The sequence below is a fragment of the Tenrec ecaudatus genome, chromosome 15 (genome assembly GCF_050624435.1).
Source record: "Tenrec ecaudatus isolate mTenEca1 chromosome 15, mTenEca1.hap1, whole genome shotgun sequence".
In the NCBI taxonomy this organism is placed as follows: Eukaryota; Metazoa; Chordata; class Mammalia; order Afrosoricida; family Tenrecidae; genus Tenrec; species Tenrec ecaudatus.
Genome location: NC_134544.1, coordinates 43125358 through 43151465, shown reverse-complemented (window position 1 = coordinate 43151465; position 26108 = coordinate 43125358). Strand labels below are relative to the sequence as shown.

Below are 26108 nucleotides of genomic sequence, written 5' to 3'. Positions count from 1 at the left end.
AAACTTTATGATATTTTCCTCTCTTAAAACATTGGTTATAATAGGTGAAAATAAAATTAGCATGACATACATTAAAATTTCTTTAGTAACCTTGTTTATCCTAAAGAAAATTTTAGTAAGAATTGAACTTATTTCTCTGATGCTGTAAAGCCTTACCAAGCGGGGCGTAGCAAGGAGTAGGGAAGACTAGCCACAAAGGTTCAAGTTCACATGTATAGGATATGTAGCAGTTCCAGAAAGACAGTAATACATTCTTCAGGAAGAAAAGGTGGTGGGAAGGATTCGGGAAAGGTTTGGTAGAGAAAGTGGTATTGCATTGAGTCATATGTTGTTGAACAGGGAAGATAAAGAAGAATGTTATATAAACTGGAAAGGCTATCAGCACAGACGAGGAGGAAGGGGATTAAGATCAGGTTTCATGATTAGTAAAACTTATGGGGTGGCTAAAACAGAGCCAGAGGTACAGTGTGGACGGAGATGAAGCCAGGAAAGTGGTATATCATACCGAAGGTTTGGGGACTGAGTTTTAATTTCATTTTTATAGACTTTATTTATTTATTTATTTATTTATTTGGAAAAATATACACACAGCAAGATTTATAGCAGTTAAGCAAATTCTACATGTACGATTCAGTTACACTGACTGCATTCTCCAACTCGAGCAGTCATTGCCATTCCCTCGGTCAAATCGTTCCACCACTGTGAGGACAGCCTACTCACTATCCCTATGTTCTCACTGAATCTTTTGGTTGCTGCCATCACTTGGGAGAAAATTCTTTGCCACCATGTAGATCGGTGGTTCTCAACCTGTGGGTCATGACCTCTTTGGAGATTGAATAACCCTTTCACAGGGGGTTGCCTAATTCATAACCGTAGCAAAATTACAGTTATAAAGCATCAACAAAATGATTTTATGGTTGGGGAGTCACCACAACATGAGGAACTGTATGAAAGGGTTGCAGCATGAGGAAAGTTGAGAACCACTGATAAAGATAATTCTTTAAGAGAGCACAATGTTCAGGAATGAAATTTTTTAAACGTGATTTTATTAGATGATTATACATATTTCTTCAGCTTTATGGCACAACCCTGAAAATTTGTATTTTTAAAAGCCCAAACCTGAATTATTGTAAATTAAAGTTATGTTTAGTCAATAAGGAACTACTAATTCATGCTCCTCAATATTCCCAAATACAATCCAACATGGCTCTTTGTTTCTAGATATCAAAAAGGTAAATTTTACTGTAAGCTTTAATGTCCATTGTTCTGTAACAGACACCAAAATAAATAACCTGAGGTTTGACAAACCAATATGTGGCAAATTTTGAAAAAATAAACAAAATAAGAATCAGTAAAAGCTATAGTTGATGAGCCTCTATTGATATTCAGCTAGCATTACTGATAATTTCAATATTCAAAAATGCATGATACTTTACATGAGAATTTATTATTTACATGGTTTTTTTAAAGTGATATTTTGTCCAGACATATGGGGGTTTTCTCCCAGAATCATTATAATATGCCTCATGGCACTATTGGATAAGTGTTGGACTGCTTAAGCTCAAGGTGGTTGGTTCAAACCCACCAACTGTTTTGCAAAAGAAAGATAAATGTTCTGCTTTTATAAAGATTTACAGGCCAGAAAATGGTATATTCAGTTGCTATGAGTAGGTATCAACTGAATGGCATAGCTTTGGTCTTCTGTTTGTTTGTTTTTAATATATTAAGGGAGGCATCCAGGTGGAACACTGGTTTAAGCATTTGCTTGCTAACGGTCAGCAATTAAAACCCACCAGCCAGTCTGTGGGAGAAAACTGGCCGTTGCTTCTGTCAAGTTACAGACTTGGAGACCTGATGGAGTGGTTCCCCTCTGTTCTTTAGGGCTGCTCTGAGACCAAAACAGATCTATAACAAAAGTTTTTTTTAATTTTATATCCTAAGGAAATTTTAAGTAAGATTCCCTTGGCTCCTAACCTAATGCAATTGTCGTTTTACTCAAACTTGTAATGAATTTCTATAAAATGCAGATATAATCTATGCACAGCCTTCATTTCCCCCCTCGACAATGATCCTATCACTCCAGTATTAACAGAATCCATACATGAAGCAATTTTGCAATACATACATACATTGCATAGATATATATGCACTCTATATAAAACTGTATGATCTACATACCTATATACCTAAAACAGTATACCTTTGTAGATAGACCATATCTATAGCTCTATCTGTATTCCCTATCCTTAGAGGAAATGCCAAAAATAGATACCAGTAAGTTACTGTGGAGGGATTTGCACAATCTTTTACTTTAACTGTGATAAAAATGCAAGTCCAATTAACTTGTTAGAAATAACTTTGAACGGCTTGGACTTGGTGTGCCTTGTAAGTTCCTAAAAAAAAAAGTCGTGGTTTTAAAACTAGGTGTAAGGGTTGAGACGTGTATCCTGTGCTCTAATACAACCAAGGGTGTGCACTATCTTTTTGAGGCGGAGGGGAGATCATGTTTATACATCTGGTAGCATTTGAAACAATAGGGGAAAAATTAAGCAATATTCTAATCACAGTCTTCATATACTTAATAGTCCTCTAAAATATATCTTAGTCTTAATGTGAAAACATTTGCAACTTGAAGTTTGTACAGAGAAAAACACAACCACATTCCACACAAATCACAATTTGGCAACAGCAATCTAGTCTTGAATGGCTTATTTTTCACACAAACTCATGTTTACATCTTCTTCAGTGGAAGAGCCTCTGGCAAACAAGGTGAAGGAGAGTGTTTTTAAAAAATTATATGAATGTAAATATAAGATTTTGTAGAAAAGTGGCATAAGGTAATATTGACCATTTCTTTTAAACAGCTGAATGACATCACCTGCAGAGCTGGAAGAACTGAAAATATTTATTTATACAAAACCTATTTCTTTAAAAATAATCTGTTCAGAAATTTGTGAGAAATAAGTTGAATCTCCCTTTCCCCCAAAAGTATGCCTGGTATGTGTGCTAACTTACTGAATTCATCCTTCATGCAATTTCAGTTTATTAAAGAGGTTAAAAATTTATAAAACTCTGATGGGATATGGTTTTAATGCTTCATCACACTACCCATCATTTGCTTTTCAATCTAGATCAGAATGATCTTTCCTACTTCCCTGCAATCACCTACCTGCACAGCTAATATTTTCTGAATACTCCCTTGAGAGTCTTGCTGGAACTTGGCCAGCTTCGTCTGGTTGTAGAGGATCACCAGTTTGAAGTGTGTCTCCCATACCTTCTGTATCCTTCTTTGCAGCTGACAGAACTAAAGGGAAGAGGGAGGGGAAGGGGAAAAAAAAGAAAAACCACAAATCAGAGTAGGAGAGGAAATTAATGGCAGTGTTCAAGAAGAATGATGGAGGGAAATCGAGAAAGCAGTCAATAGCCCATTCTGCACTATACGGACCTGACAGGAATTTCACAGTCTCTTGATTTTTCAGCCCACTCATGTGCATTCATCAGAAACCAGTCACATCTGGCCGCCAGGATGGGGGGTTAATTTTCTCTGAATGCCTCAGCAGTTTTGTTCTAGCTGAGGCAAACTCTGTGACTGCAAAGCTGATGAGTAAAATATTTCTACTTCACCCAGTTTAACTCCAAACCGATAGCCTCGGGACATATTGAACCTTTCTTTTATATATATATATATATATATATATATATATATATGCTTTTTGAATGGCACATCGGGTCAAGCCAAAGTTTTAAACGCAACTTTAAGACTTTGATGGACGCCATAGCTTCCCTTTTTCCTCATAAAGCTTACCATTGCTTGGCAATGTGTGCTGCAGAGCATGACAAAACTAAAGAGAATTAACTCAGCCATCAACTGCTGAGGGAGAACAATAGCAGGGAAGAAATTTCCAGCTAGAACTCCCTATTAATCTACCTCCCTCTGACCATGTGACGTGGAAACATCTCACTGCTCCCAAGTGCAGTAGCTGCAGTGCTTGGAAGTGACATGCTTCAGGCGGGATCTGAACAGAACAGCACAGGCTCCTACAAGGCAATCGGTGCCGTTTGGCAGACTGAGTAAAACAGTCCAACAAACCAACACAAGGACAGTGGAAGGCTTTAACCAAGTAACATTCATTTTCCCCCCGAATGGTTAGCGTGGCCACACCATACACAATTGTTTTAATTGGATTACTGTCAGAAGAATAAACTGGAAAACCGAATGATAAAAGCAATGCTCCCAAGAAATAGCAATGTTTACATATAGGAATATTTGGACGAGTCAAAAATTAAGTTTCTGGTAGTTGGTAATGTCAATAATTGCTTATGTCGATTCCGTTTTTAGTATCCTTTGCAGAATAAAATCATAAAGATTAAACAGTAATTAATTCCAACTTTGCTATGGGCAGTGCTTACAGAGTGGGTTAATTCAAAACATTCTTCAAGCGGTGTGTGTGAGATATCTGTGAATTTTTTGTATGGATTTTTCTATAAAGCAGCTTACTTAAAGTTACTATTTTAAAAACCTAGCACAGCCTTTGAATTGATGAGCAGCATTGTCTCTATTGTGTATTATAATAAACAATATGAGGAGCCCTAGTGGTGTAGTGGTTAAGCATTGGGCTGCAACCCCCATGGTCCACAGTTCAAAACCACTGGCAGCTCCCAGGGAGAAAGACGGGGCTTTCTACTCTGACAAACAATTATAATATGGAAACCCACAGTGGGTTGTTATGAGTCAGAATTGACTGTATGACAGAGAGTGGGTGAGTAAGTGGGTGAGTGAGGGAATCAACAGTGCATAGATATTCTTGTATACCAATTCCTCTCTTATTGATGACCTCATTTGGAGGTGCTAAGGAAATAAATAGCTCGCTGGAGGCAGAAGACTGATTCACTCCCTGTGAGACATTCCTGTTAAGAAGACAGCTACGCTAGAGCCCTGGAGGTGATGGAACCACATGGAGACCTCTACCAGATGCTTCCACTGCCACTGGATCCAAAAGACTTTCTACCCACTGGCCTGTGATCTTCCTGCTTTTGATGTCATTGCATGTATTTCATGTATCTGAAGAGGAATTTATAGATGGGTATTGGACATCTGGGCTAATATCCAACTTATGGACTTGATCTGGACTGGGCTGAGATGTTTTCTCAATATTCAATTGCCCATGTATATACAGCTTTTTCTTATACACATGAGTGTCTATGAATTTGTTTCTCTAATCAACCCAGACTAACACATTATGGTACCAGGAATGGGGTACTAGAGAAACAAATCATAAAAATGGAGAGGTCTTTTTAAAAAAAATTTTTTTTACTTCTGCATCATGGTAGTTTTTCCTCTTTGGCTAGCCCAAGATTTGGCCACACAGTTTACTGGGTTATTTTCTGGAAAGAATATGGGAAGTTAAAGTTTTGATTATTTTGTTTGGTTGCAGTATTTGGTTATTCATGTATGAAATAATGAAAATGAATGTGATTAATGTATATTTTGAGCCCAGGGGACAAACTCGTCCCTTCAATTTCTCAGAGATGCTTATAGAAATTGGCTGACAGAAGGCCAGAAGGACTGACAGAAAACCTGGATCTGGCTTGATGCTGTCAGAGGCCTAATCCCATAATTTTGTATCAATAGAATCGTTTAGATGAAGAATTGAAATAAGATAAATAAGGATTGAACTTTTCAGTTTTAAGAATTGAGATTAGTATCTGATTCTACTTTGTTTATACTGACTTCTGCTTATTATTGTTAATATAACAATTGGTATAAATGATTTTGGGGAGTATGAAAATAGAGAGCTTGTAAACCTACTTGCTTCAAGCCATTAAAATTTAATCTTTAAATGGGTTTAGGACATGCTTGAAAAGAAGGCCCTGAAAGGATAAGCCCCACCCAGTGCTTTAGAGAACCCAGAATATTTTCATTCCAAAAGCCTTGCCTAGGGGGCTGTTGACAAATAGAAGAAAAGGGAATTTAGGCTTTTTGAATCTTGAACTAGTGTTTGTTTGTTTTTTTGTCAGAAGATAGAAAAAAAAATCTGAATCCATGAAGAAAACTCCACTGTAGGACTAAACTGTTAAAGGGAGCCTGTGGACAGGCTGAAATGCTTGCTAGGTTGACCACCTGGATCCACTTGTTGAGTGGAAGTGAAAGAAATGCAACAATAAAGAGATGGGTTGAGTCTGGCCACAGACACCAGTGGACCTGGTGGGTTATAGGAACCAGTGGGTTATAGGAACCAGTGGGTTGATTCATGACCTAGTCCAAGGGACCTAGAGTTGTGGTGAATTTGTGATGGGGCCCATGGTCTAAAGACAAGGCAGCCAATGGGCACCCCAGTGAGGCTAAGTGAGGCAGTCCACATTGAGTTGACCAGAATCTGACCAGCTGAAGAGAAGATATTTGAGCCTGTGAACTAGTGCATATTTCTGCTGACTATGGATGGCCTGTCCTGATTTGACTTGGGATACAGAACTCAGAAGGTTCCAACCGGAATGAAGAATTCTCACCTCAAAGATTGTGATTATCTCATCAGAGCACTGGGTTGATTTAAGTGGGCAGTATAGAAATAGGACACCCAAAATGGAGGATAAAGGTTTGAAGTGGTTGGCTTACACACTTTCGTAGGTGGGGGCATATATTCACAGGAATATGTTCATAGGATTATGGCGTAGCTGCTCACATAAGTACAGGATGTTTTTGTTTTGTTCACTTATAGAATGTTATGGTTACAAGAGGGTGGCGCGTATTGCATTATATGCATTTTAGTTTTATTCTGTTAGGTACAGATATGATTTTGTTATTGTTCATTTGAAAATGATATATGGCTAAGGAGTTTTGTGAAAGTGTCAAATTGACAAGGGGTGGCCTGTGGTAGTTACATAATCTGTTGTCAATTTGAGATTTAAGAGTGAAGGGGTGGAGTTTAGCCTGTCAATCAGGTTGCAGCTTGATGACCTCATTTGGAGGTGCTAAGGAGATAAATAGCTCGCTGGAGGAAGGAGACAGATTCACTTTCTGTGAGATATTCCTGTTACTACATGGTACTACCAGAGAGCCTTGGAGATGATGGAGCCAGGACTGAAATTCTTCCACTGCCACTGGATCCACAAGACTTCTACCCACTAGCCTGTGAACTTCCTGCATTCGGCATCATTGCATGTACTGCAGGAATCTAAAGAAGAACGTATTGACTGGAATCAGACATATGGGCTTATATTGGACTTATGGACTTGATCTGGACTAGGCTGGGATATTTTTTCAATGTACAATTAATTGCTCTTTGATATAAAGTTCTCTCTTCCACATATAGGAGTGTCTCTAACTGTACTTCTTCCAAGACAGACTTCTTTGTTGTTCTGGAAGTCCAGGGAAATTTTAATATTCTTCACCAACACCATAATTCAAGAGAATCAGTTGTTCTTAGTCTTCCTTATTCTATGTCCAACACTCACATGCACATGAGGTGATAGCAAACAGAATGTCTTGAGTTGGGCTCACTTTAGTCCTCAAAGTGACACCCTGGTTCGTCAGTGCTTTAAAGAGGTCTTGTGTAGTTGATTCTTCCAGTACAATTGTTGTTTGATCTCTTGACTGCTGCTTCTAGAAATATTAATTATTGATCCAAGCAAAGTGAAATCCTTGACAACTCCAAACCATTCTCTGTTTGTCGTGTGAGGATTTTGATTTTCTTTACCATAAACCTGCTGTCTCTGATTTTCATCAGGAAGTTCTTTAATTCTGCCTCACTTTCAGCAAGCCACACACAAGTCTGTAAATCATAGGTTGTTAACAAGCCTTTCTCCCATCCTGATGCCATGTTCTTCTTTATATAGTTCAGCTCCTTGGATTATTTGTCCAGTGTATTGATTGAATCAGTATTATGAAAGGGTGAAACTCTGAAATACACCTTTCTTAAATTTAAATGACTCAGCATTCTCTTGTTCTGTTTGAAGGACTGATGCTTGGTCCATGAACATATAATCCACAATAGCTGAATAACTTTACATAATCAGTAAAAACAAATAAGCATATTTCTAGTATTCTCTGCATTTAGTCTCTTCTGAATCTGGCCTGAATTTCTGGCAGGTCCTTGTGTATGTACGGCTGCAACTGTTTTTGAAATTACTTGGATGTGAAATTACTGTTCCATAATTTCTACATTTTGGGGGGGTAACTTTTCTTTGGAACGGACACAAGGATGGATCTCTTCCAGTTAGTTGGTTACATGACTACCTTCAAAATTTCTTGGCCCAAAACAACTAACTCTATAGAGTATGTATATTTTTAAATGTGTTCCTTGATATTTGGTCATATTAAAATGTGACTGTTGCATGGAGATTTTGGGTTTTTTTTTAAAGAGTAAGGGTGGAAGCTTCTGCATGGTTACAATGTGAAGTTATCAGGAAAGCATCTTTGCTTGTAGAGTGAAAATACACACAGAAACATTTTAACACCATTATCATACAGTTCTCCACCTACTGACTGAATATATTGTAGGTTGAAGTAAACATCTTGAATAAGTAGGATACATTCCAACAAATAAATACAATGTGATAAAAGAAGCTACTTCCCTAACAACAAAATGTATCGGGCGATATCGGTAATTGTTGTAGACATGGCTCGTTCAAACAGGTTAGTGGGATTGTTGAGGTAGCTTCACTAAATAACTCCAACAGAAAACTGAGAGAACTATAGATTAAAGAGTTTAATTTGCCTTACGTTCTATAGGTCTTCCTGATTAAAATTAAAATTCTAAGGCCGGCATGTTATAATACAGATGGGATCCTAGTGACTTTTCTTCCTTTGATATTTAATCGGTCTCATCCTTCTTAAGGAAGGCTTGAAGACACCCAAGGGGTCTGTAGCTTTGGGTTACATAGCTTCCTGGAAAGAAGATGGTAATGCAAAGCAAGCATCTGTCTATCCCTGTCAGGAAATCCATAATAAAATGATTTTATGATTCTAAGTTACTTCCACCTCAAATCTTATTTTACTGGGCTACTGTGTTTTGAAATAACCAGGCCAAAAACAAATGGAAACAGACCCAGCATAGAATTTGAATAATGGATTATCAAGATAAACCACAAATAACTTGTTTTTAAAAGGATGATTGTGGGGTGGACTTTTCTTAGTCTGAATTAATGAAATCATATATTTCAGTGAATTGATACTGATGAAATTAAAGCAAAGTATTACTTTATATGTGGGCAGAGTTTTTTTTTTTCCAATTCAGTGCTATGGTTATTTGTCACTAACTTAGCTCTCAGAAGATTCTAATTTCCCCAAGATCCTAGGACACTTGGAAATACCTCATTAGCATATGTCTCTCCATCAAAGCAAATAGTGTATTAATAAAATAATATGGTTAACGAACAAAGACGGCACTCTGAGGCCTAAAGTATGCCTGATCTAAACCATGTTATTTTCAATCATCTCATATGCATGAGAAAGCTGGACAATGAATAAGAAAGAACAAAGAAGAATGAAAGCATTCAAATTACGGTGCTGGCAAAGAATAAGGAAACCAGCATGGGCTGTCAGAAAAACAAACGAATCGGTCTGGGAAGAAGAATAGCTAGAATATGTCTTAGAATTAAGGAAAAGGAGACTTCAAGATCATTGACATGTTATGGGGAGGGACCAATCCCTGAAGAAGGGCATCACACTCGCTGGAGAAAGTAGAGTCGGTAAGAAAGAGGAAGAGCCTCAACGGGATGAATTGACACAGAGACAAACAATGGGTGCATGTAGGAAAGATTGTGGGGATGGGACAGGGCTGGATGGTGTATTGTTCTGTTGTATGCAGGATTGCCATGAGTTGGAAAAGACTATAGAACCTAACAGCAACAACACAATATACATATATAATAAACCATAAAAAGATAAGTTTTAAGGAAACTCCTTAGGTGGAGGTGATATTTACAAGACAGTGCTCTTCAGTACTTGGAACCAAGGTAGGGCTATTTAATAAATAAGGACAAGAAGGGCTGTCTGTGCTTACCTACTTATCAGAAATGAATTACAGGAAAGTGATTGATTATAGTAAAAGTGTAATTTTATCATCCTAATATTTATTGATATGAGTGTAACTAAATTTGTAAAATTGTGAATAAGAATATTCACTAATTAATTGACATAGGGAAAATAAACAAAATAATTGGAAGAGGAAAAAATAAAGAAACAAACAAATGAACACATATAGGAAAGCTACAAGGGACGCTGACTTTATGCTAGAAAACCCAAAGGACTCTGTTGGATTTGGTCTATTGATCCTCATCGAAACCAGGGTTTGTGAAAGGAAATAATTTTCTCTCCAAAATGATTACATTCCAGCCTTCCCTTTCAGAACGTTAGGATGGTGAGGTGAGACACGTAAGGAAGTAGCAGAGAAGAAGATCATGAGGAACCTGAAGATACTAGATGGGACAGAAGCACAGGCATATTGGTCTGTGTTTGAAAATAAAACTGGAGTAAAAAATTATTTCAAGCTACTCAGAGGTGCCTCAGAAGAAAAGATTGGCAGTGTAATTCTACGTCACAGTTCAGCCAACCTATGGGGCACTTCTCTGTCCACACGAGATTGCCATGAGTTAGAATTGACATGGCAGCAACTGACAATGACAATCGATTAACTTGGTTGCTACTCAGCCCCAAACCAACATTATAAGACTTCTAGAATAGAATGCATATATTCTCATATATGACTAAGAAGGATCATATTAGAACAGAAAATAATTCATTTGGAAAAGGATCTTTAATCCTATTGTCCACCATTTTATGTGTGGTTACTTACCATCATTCCAGTTCTGACTTTTGGTCACCTCATCTGCAGTAGGACAGAAGACTGCCCAGGCTCAATTTTGTATCTAAGTGTAAATGAGGCCATGCAGTTGAATGGGGAAAGCATAACCAGGAAATGGTTGATGTATAATGATACATTCTCTGCTGTAAATGCTTTAGATAACTAATATTATATATTAGTATTAATAGAATTATGGATTTTAAATTTATTATTTCATTTCTATTTTAAATGCAAAAATCCACACCATTCTAAGAATAAAATAATAATATGTGATATTAAAACTCCAAATCTCAAGAACATTAGGGCTAAGGCATAGCCCAAACTAATATTAAATATTGTCTTTTACTGTCCCCATGTTTTCAGCCTGAAATAATACATTTCAAAGCACCACTTTCCAAGGTGTATCCCAGGGCCATGTTGGAACATGGAATGTTCCATTGACACTGGAACTAGCAAGGCCCAGGAATAAAGCAAACCACAATTTCCCATGCCAACATGTGTGTTTGGAACACATAATGGGGAATATGAACTAGAATTGAGTTGATGTGTCTTTGTTATTTGCCATTGGAAAGAAAAAATGTTCATAAACTGCTTTAAATAGGCTCTCAAATTATTTGATTATTTTATCTTCAAGAGATGCAACGGAATGAATCTGGACCAGACTGATGATTCTATTAGAAAGACTAAACCATGGAATAACTTATTGGGGGCAGGAGGAACTATACATTTTGTCTTGGGATTTCTTATTCCCCCTTTCAGATAATTTGATCTAGAGGAAGCCAACTCTCATGCCATAAAAGCAGCTCTATTGAGAGGACTATATGGCAAGGGACAAACAGCTACATGAGAGAACTTGGAAGCAGATGCTCCCATCCCGTTTCATGACTACAACCCTGGTCAAAGTGTTGACTGAAATTATTTGAGAGACCCCAAGCAGCCACCATATTATCGACCCAGAGAAACTTCGTGAGAAAAATAAATTTTCGTTGTTTTAAGCTGCTAATTGGGGACTATTTGAAATGCAGTCATAGCTAACTAATACAATAGGTTTTCTACTCTTTTTCTCTCTTATTTCTCTACCTGTCAAGGACTTCCTTCATCATTACATTTTCAGGAGGAAAAGTAAAAAAAAAAAAAAAAAAGCTCTTCTAATTTTTTGTTTACTTGAAAATTGTAACTGAGACCTACTGATTAATAATATAGGTTGATTGGTAAATATTGATTGATTGATTGATGGAATATATATTCTATAATACCTAGGGAGACAATAATTGATACTGCAAATGGATGATAACTTACTAGATCTGGAAATTTAAGAATGATTCATCATCAATAAAAATGTTCACATAATACATTTATATATACTAGCAAAAGCAATAATCATCTTCATATGTACAAAAAAGAATTAAATATAATCAGCATTTGTGATGAAAAAATATTTTGGCACGCTAGCAAAAGGGACTGAAATAAATTTCTTTAGCTTGATAAAGTGGAATAACCCCCAAACTTGCAATAAATGTCACATTCAATCGAGTCACTTGAAAAATTACAATAAATGTCAAGAAAAATAGGGATCTCAGGAATTATAATCTCTATTCAAAATTGTACTACAGAAAATAAACTATCTCTCTTTGTAGATAAAATAATCCTATACATATAGAAAAGGACAAAGATTAGATTTTTTAATTTGTTGGAACTAATAGAAATATTTGACATCATAACAGGCTATACCATCAACACATAGAGATCAGTTCAATTCTTATGTAATAAAGAGGATGACATTGAAAGGATATTAAAAGAACAGTATCATTTATAATAACTACCCAAAAGATAAAATATTTCACCAGAGAAACAAAAGACTTACATAAAGAAAACTACATTACACTCCAAACAAAAGCGACAGATAGGTAGAGTATATAGTAAAAATATCAATAATCGTAAAATTAATTTATAAATCCAATGCAATTTCAATCCAAATCCCAGCACAGTCCTTCACAGAAATGGAAAAACTAATCACTAACTTTATATGAAAAGGAAAGAAACCCAGGATAAATAAAACTTTACTAAAATACAAACATTAAGTAGAAGACTTCTAACTCCCAGACTTTGAATCTATGCCATGGTAATCCATACGATGTAGTTCTGTTACAACGGCAGTTATGAATACAAATGGATTACAATTGAGAACCCAGCAACATAATCAAATACCTACAGAAATACAACCAGGTATTCTTGTCTTGCTAAAAGACTAAGGCACATTAGTGGGGGGAGAGACAGTCTTTTCAATAAATGGTGCTGGACAAAGTGGATCTCCACCTGCAAGAGAATGATGCAGGACCCATCCCTCATAGCATATACATAACAGAACTCAAGATGGATTGAAGACCTAACTAGAGAGCCTAGAACAATAATGACTATCTATACAAAATACCAAAATCAAACTCGTTACCATCAAGTCAATGCTGACTCACAGTGACACCCGCCACACTCCCATGAGTTTCTGAGACTGTAACTGTTTATGGGAATAAAAAACTCATTTTCTTTTCTGAGGAGCTGCTGGTGAATTCAAACTGCTGACCATGCAGATTACCGTTGAATGTGTAAACACTATTTAAGAGCCCTAATACAAGGCATAAATACACTACTAACCATAATGAAAAACATCCACATGATACAAGACAAAATAAAAGAATAGGAACTTCAAAACTTATGATATTTATGCACATAAAAACACTGCACCAAAAGAGTTAAAAGAGGATCTGCAGATTAGGGGAAAGTTAGTAACTCTAAATCAGATAAAAATCGGATTTTTAAAATCTATGGAAAGCTAGAATGTCTTATTAAGAAAAACACAAATAGCCCAATCAATAAAATGAGCGCAAGACACAAATAGGTAACTTACTAAAGATGACATCCAGGTGACCAACACCTTTGATGAAATGTTTGTGTTCATTATCGATAATAGAAATAAAGTTAAAATGACATACAAATTTCCACCGAAACGGTAAAATTCAGAAAACCATCAATACTGTAGAGGATATGAAGAGACTGGCACGCTCATACATGGCTGGTGGGATTGTAGAATTGTACAACATGATGGAAATCGGGATGGAATCTCTTTACACAAATGCAAATACAATTACCTTATGATTCTGTGCTCTCTTTACTAGGGACATACACTGAAGGAATAAAGAACACAAGAAGAGACATATGCACACCTATGTTTACTGCAGCCATTCCATAATGGCAAAGACATAGAAATAATAAAAACTCCAATAATAGAGAAAGGGATAAAGGAAAAGAAAAATAGTTTTCACATCAAAGGATACGACTTTGAAGGCTATGAGGAGGCCAAGGATAGGAGAAGGGCAGTGAAAGGGAAGGACAGGAAATTGTGGAGCGAGGAGAAGATGGTAAGAGGGGGAAAAAAGAACCACAGTACAGTGGTGTGTGATGGGATACTATTACTGATCTGATTTGATGATATGGGCTGTGTTACTACACAGAATATGTGTTTCTTACAAAATAAAGAGAGAGAGAGAGAGAATCACATCCTTAACAAACCTCCAGATTCTTTCCTTTCCCCTCAGATCCAACCATGGCTTTGAGTGGCTAGAAAAGGAAAACAAGTACAACTGAGGTGGAGTTGGATTCTTTGAGGACATACAAATTCATTTCAAACACACACACACACACACACAAGGAGGAGGAAAGAAAATCACAGTGTACCAAAAAAAATGGGGGTGGGGTGGGCATGGGGGGGGTGGATGGGATGGGCTGAGTGGTGGCAGATGACACAAATAAGTAATTGACCAAAAAGCAAAGTTATCTGGTATATAAACATTTGAAAAGATGCTGTATCTTAATATTATGACAGAGTTAAACACATTTCCTACTCAATAGATTGACATAGTTAAAAAGTGTATCAAGCAACAAAAGGAATTTCCTCAATACATATTAAAGTTAAGGAGTCTGGGTGGTGCTAATGTTAGGTGCTAGGCTGTTAAGTATAGGGTTGGCAGTTCAAATCCACCCTGATGACAATTGTTAACAACAGCATTGAGGTTGAAAATTTACTTCTCCTGTGATCATCCTTGAAATAACACACTCACAAAATGTGGTTCCCATGAAAGCATGATCAGTATTGCCTCACAACTGGTTAGCTGTGCAGTCACCCAGACTGTATTGAATCACACAACCTGGGGCGCGGCTCTCTGTGTTTTAAGACCTCTAGATGATTCGGATGCATTCAGAAGTTTGAGAGGTATTGCTTTCCACAAACTGTCCTTTTCCCAAGAAAATATATGAAATCATGATCATCATAGCATTGTTCTTATAGTAAAAATATAAAAGCAATGTAATCCTCTTCTACACAAATAATGAAAACAAACATTAGGCATGCTTATGTATTATGTTCCAGCATTAACATGAAAGACACTAAAATCTATAAAATTAAAAAATAATACTTTATTTAATAAATGGATTCTTTCATACTGTTGTTTGTTGTCATTAGGCTCTGACTCATCGTCTGGGTATTAAAGAACAAAGCAATGCCTGGTTCAATGACACCCTTCAGCATGGCTATGGGTCAGCCTGTCATTGCAGACACTGTTTCAGTATATTTGGGGTAAAAGAACGCGTACACATTGATATAAGGAAACTTATGACACGAGTGGTTAGCCCTGAATCAAAAGGCAAGGAATCGTATTTGAAGGAGAAAGGCAGGGGGATTTAAATACATCAATATTATTTTAAATATCCAAAGTAAAAGTGGCAAAATATAAAGATTTACAAACCTTGTAAAAATAAGCAGAAGTCATCAGAAAATCTATTTACTTATAACTTAGATATTGCATAATTAAAGAAAAATATATATAAAAGAACTTCCATCTCTAAAAGAAAGACATTCTCCATATTCTGTGACACAGAATTATATCCTTACACTTTTGGAGAATTCATTATGACGTTTCTTTTAACTTATAGTTGACCATCTGCTCAGACATGGGGATGGCTTTTCTTACAACATATTTCTGTTACTTATCCACTGAATATGATCTTGCCAAAACGACAAAAGAAATGTTCACAATATTTAAAGTGTTTGATATTATTAGGTTATTAATTACTACTTCATTAATAATGAAAAACTCTGGTATTCTTCTACAAGCTCTCCATCACACAATTAATAACATCACTAGGTAGTGACTTTATAATTCATTTCACACTAAATTAAAGATTGACATTCATAACATATAAATATGTCAGTGCAAAGTTGAATTTGCTTAAAATTAGGTATGGTGATACATCAGCTTGAAATATAATCTGAATATGAAATATAATTAGTGGAGTTTGGGATAAAGTTATTTATAATCTAAAATTTAGTTCTGGACCAAAATTAATTTTATGTGTGATTTAAATTATTTTAAATTGTAAACTCATAAAAGAAGATCCCTAATGAAAATTATGACTATGTTTTATACAGAATATGTTGATATAATAAAAACAGTTTTCTATGTCAAAATTTAAAAAAATAAATAAATTAAGCTATTAATAATTTATTAATTTAAATAAACAGAACAAATTTAAGTTTATCTATACAATGGATGTTAGTTTCAAAGTAATAAGAGACCTGTATACTTTTTTCCTTAGTAAACTCCTTAAATTATCCCTGTGCATTTTATGGTGTAAATATCATTGCATATATGCATTAGATAAAATTAAATCATCTTTAGAGACATATGGTGCCAAAAATTAACTCCCCATAGCACATAATTTAACTGGCTTTTGCAATTTAAGAACCCTGGGAAAAAAAGACAGGAAGCATTTCAAGGAAATGAAAAGTGTCCTTTTAATGAATTTCTGCTTATAAGAATCAGACATCACAACAGTCTTTTTAATTAAAATACAAATACCATATGTATAGTTATCTGGAAATGAACTACAAATTGTTTCACTCGAGAACAAAGTCCAGTCAATATTGAGAACACAAAAACCCCTTAGAACACAAAGCTCCTTCATACAAACTGGCATGGCAGGAAATTCAGTCAAAGGGCTTTCTCTAAGAATACAGAATGGACCATGACAGGACTAATGGAAACATGTCGTGTGGAAGATTTGATTATATAAGATTTGTTAATAAGAATTCATTGATACTGTCTAAGAGTTTGTTTTAAAACAACTTCATATAAAACTGAATAGATATTTTAAAAATCACATGCTTTTTCTGACCACAAGCTCCCCAAATTCATTTTATAAAAAGCACAAAGAGGGTATTGACAGAGTGACTGTGACAAAGAACCGCCATCCACACAACAACATGTAGGACAAACAAGGAGAAGCGTGGAGTGACCGCAAATTCTGGAAGTAACCATCACCTCCTAGCACACTGGGGTGGAAATGGCAGTGGAAATGGGGTGGCGGCAATGATGTGTGACAATTGTTCGGGGTTACAGAAGTTCTGAAGGAAGGACCTGTGTATGCATGGTTTAACTCATCAGCCCTATCTGAAAAATGGAAATTTGCTCTGATATTACCATGTTTGAGCTTACAAACCTCACAGGTTACAAGCCCGCAACCTAAGAGTATGAAGAATATTTACTTTGGGAGAGAAAGAAAACAGTTCAGACAGTCATTTCCTCGAGATGAGCGCTGTCAAATATACCAACTGTAGAAGCAGCTCTAAGAAAGAATTATGCATAGTTGATACAGGCGAGGAAAGCATGCTGTATGCTGAAGATTTGCATTTATACCTTAGGTAATCCAATTAAAATCATGTTTAAAGCTTTGACAAAATATGACAAAGCTTTCTTAGGAAACAAACCACCCCCCGCCCCCAAGAACAGTCACAGTAATTTCTAATAGGAAGGTATTTTAGATCAAGAGTGAGCAATAATGGAAACCTATGAATTCATTTATTTTCACTTAAAAGGTTGATTATAATTTCTGACCTGCTTATTAGGAGGTTTCAGAAAGCATACTTCCTGTCTCATTTTTTGATGGATAAATAAAACTGATAGGTGAAGACAAGTACATGCAATTTTAATTCAACAGAATGATGTGAAATGCAGCACACAAGGCAAATAGCATAAGCTTATCAGTTCTGTTTATTGTAATAACCCAAACAATGGCAATTATAAACTACTCCACAGATTTTGGGCACGGCAGGGAGGACAGATATACAAAATCCAGTCAATACCAATCTTTTTATAGTATTCAGTTACCAAGCTGCACATGTACAACATACAATCTCAGAAATAATGATATTTTTTCTTTATTATCAACTCCATTCCACAGACTGATGTTAAAGATCACAAAGCTCGGATCTGGAAATCTCATTTGTCAATTGCTTAGGTATATTTACTAATTAAAAAAATAAGATGAAACTCATGTACCTGCCTCAATTTGGAGCTGATTTTTAAGGAAAATAATAAGAAATTTATTAGTCTCATAGATAAAATGATACATTTTAAAAAGTGTCTATTTGGAATTCTGCTAACACATAAAAACTCTAATCACATAAAAACAAGTAAATTCACTGTCATCAAGTCATTGCTGATCATTGCGGCCCTCAGAGGTTTTCTGAGACTGTCACTGTTCATGGGAGTAGAAATCCCCAGCTTTCTCCCATGGGTCTGTTGGTGGTTTCAAACCACTGACCATTCAGGTCACAGTCAAACTTGGAACCCCTGTATCACCAGGGTTCCCATGATACACATGATTAAATTTTGTGGTCCTTTTGCAAACTTCATACTTCTACATGAAAAGGTAAACACATATCCTTTGGGTGTTTCCATAGTCACAATAAATGTAATCACTTACATAACATATAATAACAGTGTAATTTACCATCTTCATAGATATAAGAGTAAGAAACTGCAAAACTCACCCCTATTCATTTCACGAGCATCCCATTCTAGAATAAAATTATTGCATCCTGATATTTGATTCAATATTTAGAGATAATTTAGGTATGTTTTACTTACATTGCTAAAATACACATACACATTACATGTAAAGTTCAAAAATAAGTTAAAGTATTGTAAAAATGACTATTCTTTTTGATGCCAAGGATATATTTTTAAATGTATTTGATTTAAAATTTTTCGACATGAGAAAAATCCACCAGTGTGCAAATGAAGCCTAGTTAAAGAAGAAGAAAAAAACAACTTGAAAGTGAAATTACATGAAGGCCGACACACGTGTCTTCCAGCTGAATATATGATTTTTTCCAAAACTATTTTATTGGGAGTTAATGCAGATATCAAATCATTCCATAGTTCAATCACATCAAGCGGTATTGTACAATTGCTGCCACTGTCCCTTTCAAAGCATTCTCTTCCTTCCTGAACTCCTAGACATTGGTTCCCTTTTACTCCCCCACCCACAACCCCCCGAAATTTGCTATCCCTCTAGGTTCATCAATTCTGAGTTCCATATACTGAAAACAGAAAATGTATAACACAAATTCAAGAGGGTAACCCCAATATGAACATAGGATTTTGAAGTCATCCACTTCCTTGCCTGCTTGCCAGTCATTTCCCCAAGTAGTTAAGTTCCTTGATTTTAAAACATGTCCAAATAAAGGCCTGAAGTGCTTTTTCTTGGTGTTTATTTATGAGCCATGGTTGAACAGTTTTCTTTGATGATTACCTGAAATATATCTTCACCGTCTTCTACCTGCTGAGATCCACTGGCTTCAATGCAAAGTTATCAAGGGAATTCTTTTAAAAATATCATACTTACCTAAAATTAATTCACAATAAAAACATTATAACAAAAATGATTAATTATGGAGTTCACTGGTTTATTTCAAAGTTGCAAGGGGAAACAAAATATATTTTGACAACATTGAGTTTAATTATAAATATACCCAGAATTTTCATTTATTTTATACACAGAGAAACTTAAATGTGTCTGGAATTATTTACTTTAAACTGTTTGCAAATTTGAAACTTCAGGAGCAAAAAGAAAAAAAAATGTGGGCCTATGTTTACAAAGGGAAGAACCTAGGAGCAGAACGAAAATGATCTACCGGGAGAAGATTTTAGGGGTCAGAAAAGTATGAAATTCATTTAAAATGCAGCAATTAATGACATGTTTATTTTAGCATTTTGGTACTTATCTAGAATTGCTGTGAGCTAGTAGAATTGAACATGGGAAAAATAATTGGCAAAATAGTACATTGTTTTACATGTCAACCCATTTGCTGACTGAACCCAAGCTTGAAATATATGAATAAAACAATGATATAATATCAATTACGAATCCTAGTCTTTCAGAATGTATTAAGAAGCAAGTTTAGGAAACTCAAGAAATTTAAAAAGAACATTGGCAACCATGACTAATTAAATGGGATTACAGTAACTTATCATAAGTTAACAATCGATGCTTGCTGGGCTTTGGGATGTTTTTAGTGTTAGCAGAGGAGTGTGTGAAAATGTAAGACCTAGGTCGGTTTGAGCATGCCATGCGCTTTTGAGTAATACAGTGTTACCCGAGCTTTAGTTCCCTTCTCGCGGAAACGGGTGTAGTGGTAGTAAACTCAGGGGTCGGTGCCAGGCATGTCCGTCTTCTTCCCAGCAAACTGACAAAGTCTCTTGTCTCCTCTTCCTACGTGTCTTCAGCTCTGTTACTCTCACAACTCCTATTCTTGCAACGCCTGTGACATGGCTCTGCCAAACATCCCAGTGAGACCTAACATGGATACACTCTATTCCTTCAATGTGTTTTCTTTTTTGACGGAAGTCTTAGTTTCCCACTATTTTTCCATATGCCTTTTATAATCTCCATTGCTTGCCACAAAACAAAAGAACAACAATAACAGCAACAGGAAAATTGCTGTGAGTAGGCTGTAACTCCTGATAAGTGATGCGTATCAGACTAGAACAGTGATCCATGGTGTTTCAATGTCTTTTTTTCCCCAAGTAATTTGCCGTTCGTATGCCTTTCTTCTTATGTGCCCCAGGTGGATTCAACTCTATCTTTCTGATAGCAGAGAAGTACACTAGAAGAGCTCGATAGTTTTCAGGGCTGTGACCTTGCGGAAGAAGACCACCAAGCTTGTCATCCTCTGAATAGGTTTGAACTGTCACCTTTCTGGTTAGAACTACAATGATTAACCATCTCCACCACAAAATATCTGTAATCCCTGAGGTTCTACCTTTATTTTTCTTCCATCCATAGTTCATAAGTAATCTCCTGTATTCCTGTACATGTAACCATAAAGCTCAATGCTCTGTCATGTCCTCTTGGTCTACTGCTGCTGTTGCTGCCACTGCCAGTACTGCCAATAATTCTGTCGCCATGTCTTTAGGGTCACAAATTTGTCCCCTCAATTGAGGAGGGTCAGCATTCAAGAATCTCTGGATCTTGATGACTGTGAAATTACTCCAGTTCTTGCTTCTGAAATGGCTTCTGTGACATTTTATGACAAAATGAGCCATCCCTTTTGTTGGAGTTTCATGTATGGAATTCTATTTGCATGTTTTATCTAGCAATTCTCTCTTGAATAATCTCCAGAAAAGGGCAATGTGGCAGTTACATAATCTTGTCTCAACTTTAGGATATTAAAAGTGAATGGGGTGGTGTCTAGCTTGTCAATCAGGTCACAGCCTGAGGCCTCCTTGTGGGCCTGATGTAATCATGAGGATTCTGGGAACTTCCTCTCTTTCACCTGAGAGGCAGGCTACACTCTTTCTGTGTTCATCTTCCTGTTGACTAGCTATGCAGAACCATGCTGAGACCTGAGCCAGCCATGTGGTAGAGGCCTGCACCTGTCCTGACATGTTTCCACTGGCATTAGATCCGAAAGACATTTCACCCACTGGCCTGTGATCTTCCTTCATTTGGCATAAGTGTATGTAATGCATGCGTCTGACAACGAGTGATTTATGGACTAGTATCAGATTTATGGGCTAATATAGGACATATGGACTTGATATGGCCTGGGTGGGGAGGTTTTCTTGCTATACCATTACTCGTTGATATAAAGCTCTTTCTTACACACATATGAGTGTCACTGGAGTTTTTCATGTTTGGTAGTGTAGATTCAGCTCAAAGAGAGAGATGGTCATCCAAATCCATCGACACAGTGATTATGACAATGGGCGCAGACCTAACAATGATGGTGAGGAGGGTGCAGGACTGGAGCATGTGTCCTTCTGTTATGTAGAGCGTTGCAATGGGTGGGAGCTGAGTTAATCACGGCAACCACCACCACCCAATGATGTGGTGGGGACCGCAAGACAAGGTGTTCCTGACTAGGATAACTGGATCTTGAGAATTCCTGATCTTGAATTGTAATTTGTTAACTTTCTTAACAAACCCCATGATTATCGGTATTATCTGCATTCTGGGTGGTCACTGCAATGGATTATCAACCCAATTGGACAAGTAGAGAGAGTTGTGGTAGTGGTGGTGATTGGTGTCAGGTTTTGTAAAGAAGGCAAGGAGGAGGAGACATGCCTGACTCTATTTCATAGGAATAAGCCTTCAGCTGATGAGTTTGACTCTCCCCATTGTGAACTCACATGAAGTCAGGTCCCCTCATTATTACAGGTATGTGTCAAGATAATTGAAGAAAAAAAACTACTCTAAAAGCAGTTCTCTATATTATTTGTTTTGCTTAACAAATATGTTTTCCCCCATAGTTTAGTGTAGATATCTCTATATAATCTATATTGTTATATGTTGTTGTTAACTGCTATCAAGTTGGCTCTGTCTCATGGTGAACTTATCCAGAACACAAAAACAATGCTTGATCCTGTGTCCTCCCCATGATCATTGGTAAATTTGAATCATTGTTGTGCTATGGGATACTGTCCACAGAAACTAATTTTCTAGTACTATATTGGGTAATATTTTGTTGTAATTCAGAACTCCTTTATTGGTTAATTTCCAAAAGTTGATACGTAGTCTTTCTTACTATTATATCTTATTAGTCTTGAAGCCCTACTGAAACCTGCCCACCATGTGTGACCTGCTGGTGTTGAGTGGCCTGGTTGAGTGGCAGAACTCAAGTCATCACAGTATGACAAACTGACAGATGAGTGACGGATATAGCTATATAGTTAATCAACATTGACTTATCACAGATTCCAAATTACAAATTAATGTTATCATGAACTAGTTGTTAATAGGATCCACAGATATTTATACTTGAATATTTGATAGAATGTTACAGCACATTCATCCTATATATACGCATTATTTCATATATGCTCAGAGGACAATGTGATATTATTAATTACTCATCATTCATATCTCAGTGAAGAAACTGCTTGGTATCAGTTTTGTGTTAGATATCAGTGTTCCCATTAATATGGCTCAGAAACTCATATAAGATCAATGTTAAAAAACAAAACAAAAAATAGAAGCTTATTGGATGCAGTGGTCTTCACAGGATCTCAGAAAAATAGTCTTTAATGAGGCTCATGTAGTTGGAAGGATTCCTGATAGACGTGATGCAGGATCTGAGATCAGTAGAAGCATTCAGAAGTGTCAGGTGAAGGAGTAGCAGCAAAGACTCCTCAGCTAGTAAGTGAAAGAGATTTAACTTAAACCTAGATGGTCTCCCTCTTTTCTCCCCCACTAAATGCAATATGTGTTTATAGTGGCACCTATTTATGTACAGAGGTTGTTAAATTTTGGAATATAACACAGGCCCCTTTGAGAGGAAATTGTGGAAAAATTTGAAAGAGAACTGTTGTAACCACAGACCACACAATTCTCATATTTGTGCCAAGCAGAATGAATGCCAAACAGAGCCATCAATTTACAGGAGAGAATAAAAAATCTGAAAAAAGTATTCTGACAATTTTAAAGATAGTTGATTATGTTCATCACTGGGCAGGAATATTATTTATAATTTAATTAATCAATAAATCTTCCCCTCCCTACCCTCTTTTTTATAAGTGTCCCTTTTAAATATTTTCCCATTTTAAAATCTTCAACTTTAGTGCCACACTTGCGAGTAAGACATTGTCAAGTTGGAGGCAACAATTCAGTCAGGAAACAGTCATGATTATGTTGAATTATTTGTTCAATTAATTGCATTAACATAGTTCAGAAGATAACCGTATCTTAGTAGATATCAGGATGTTTACAGAGGGAATGGTATGATAGTATAGATTGGGTAGTTTAGAGAGAATGAGAGAGAAGAATTTAAAACATAAATTTAGATCAAGCGAACACAGATTTTGATATATCATGGAAAAAGACTACTTTTACAAAGTCAGTGTGACTACTGCACAATAAGTTGACTAATATCAGGATGATTGAACAATGCAAATGTACCTCAGTGCCTATTTTAGAAGATGTACATTTCTGGTCAGTTTATGCTAAATTGTGTATCTATTAAATCCACCGTATATCTCAGAAAATCTAAAATGTGAACACCAACAGATGCATAGAGCAGCAAATCTTTGCATAGCACACACTAAGTAAATATCTTTTCATCATGTAAGCAACACATGATAGTGAAAAATTTTTGCTTTCTTCTAAAAAATAATATAAAAATAATTTTCTCTGATATTGGGCACGGCATTCCTTCCACTTTGAGAAATCAGCTTTTACAAAATTGAGTATCAAAGATATTATTTTCTATTCCATTATTCCTATGTAACTCAGAATTTAATTTATTTCTTCTTACTGTGTTTCCAAAAATACAAAGTGATATGGGCTCAATTATCTCAATATTGCTGAAGCATAACAAAATCAAATGTAAATTTGGGTTCATGACTTTGTAAAAAGAATTAATATCATGATTATTTGATTTCCAAGATCCATTATAATGAGTGGATAATTAATTAGGCCCTTATCAAGGAGAGACTTGAGAGAGATAGAACTACTAGCTAAAATATTGCAAATGATACCCATATCCAAAGTTTACATATATATTTCTGAAGTCACATACTATTTTGATTTCCATTTGGGTTGTATGGAAGAAGAAAATGGGAATAAGATAAATCTATGATATGATTAAATCTGGGATATTGCTTCAGGAATTTAAAGTTTAATATAGGCTATCCATTCTTAATAGTCTTAATCCTTCTTAGGATTGCCTCTAATAATAGGTATAGTCACATTTTAGATTGCTTCTTACTTTGGAATCCTTTTGTGGGTCTACATAATTTCTTCCATACATTTGAGGGTAGGACCAACTTAGAAACATGAAATAGAGTAAAAGTTTATTAAACATTCTGAAGAGTGTAATTTCAAAACAACTGAATTTTTCTTACAAGTTTTTCATTGAATTGGTGGGTTATAAATTTCACATCAAAGAAATTCACAAGATGAAGAGAAACAAAGAGAATCACAAATGACACTCAAGCAGCGAGGAGTTTTCCATGTCAGAGGTCAGAAGAAAGAGCTGTAGACTTCAGCCTCCCCTACTAGCACTAGAATAGAGGTGTGTCCTGTAAGGCCCAGGAAATGGTATAAGTTATCTCTAGAAGAAGCCCTAGTGGCATGACACATAAACAAGGTCAGCATTTAGAAACTACCAGCTAATCCTTAGAGAAAGATGGGTGTTTGTACTCCTGGAAAGTATTTACAGTCTCAGAAACTCACAAGGGGCAGCACCCTGTCCTATAGAGTCACTATGGATCTCATCGACTAGATGGCAGTGAGATTGATTTTTTGGTTTGGAGGAAAATTGTCTTAAATTGGGATACAGGCTTAAGATGTATGCACTCATAATGGAACCTAATTAAATATATACAGTTGAAACAAGATTTAGGCAATAAATGGTAGGGGGAATTTACTTGAATAGCTCTACAGACTTCTGGTGCCACATGCAGAAAATGAAATACATAACTATGTATGAAATGCTTAAGAAAACAAAATATGGAATTGCAGACTGTAAGACAGTGGGTATGATCTCAAAATGTATTGGAAAATTAAAATCACAATATAAACTTAGAAATCCAGGAAAGTATTGATTCAGGGAAATAAAAAAGGGTAATGAAAAGACATTTTAGTGAGATTAAAACTGAGAAACTCACCTCTTATGTATCAATTAGAAAACCTATGCTAGTACAAAAGAAAATTATTCCACAGAGAATAATGTTGAATAAGTAGGAATGTTGAATGAACAATAACCACAAAGGCAAGGCTATAGTTAAAGATGTACAAAAAAAGCTTGATACAAAATACTAATAATATAAAAAGGGTAATATTTTATTTTATAGTCTAAAAGAAAGGCAGGAACGTAAATGCTAGTATTTGTGTCTAGAGATCAGTTATCTGAATTAATATTCTCTAGTGTTTGATTTAGTTCTGATTTGAGAGTGCTGGCAAATGATGGCCTGC

The 26108-nt window shown here is 36.0% G+C and overlaps 1 protein-coding gene across 1 annotated transcript in view; it reads right to left on the bottom strand.

Annotated features, from left to right (window-relative positions):
* Positions 1–2306: 2306 nt before the first annotated feature.
* CCDC178 (coiled-coil domain containing 178) overlaps positions 2307–26108 on the bottom strand; it is a 404288-nt gene continuing 380486 nt past the window's right edge. The window contains exons 17-18 of the mRNA XM_075533238.1: positions 3170–3304; positions 2307–2393 (exon numbers count right to left, since the gene is read on the bottom strand). Of these exons, the coding sequence (XP_075389353.1) occupies positions 2307–2393; positions 3170–3304 (222 nt within the window). The remainder of the gene's footprint in view (positions 2394–3169; positions 3305–26108) is intronic.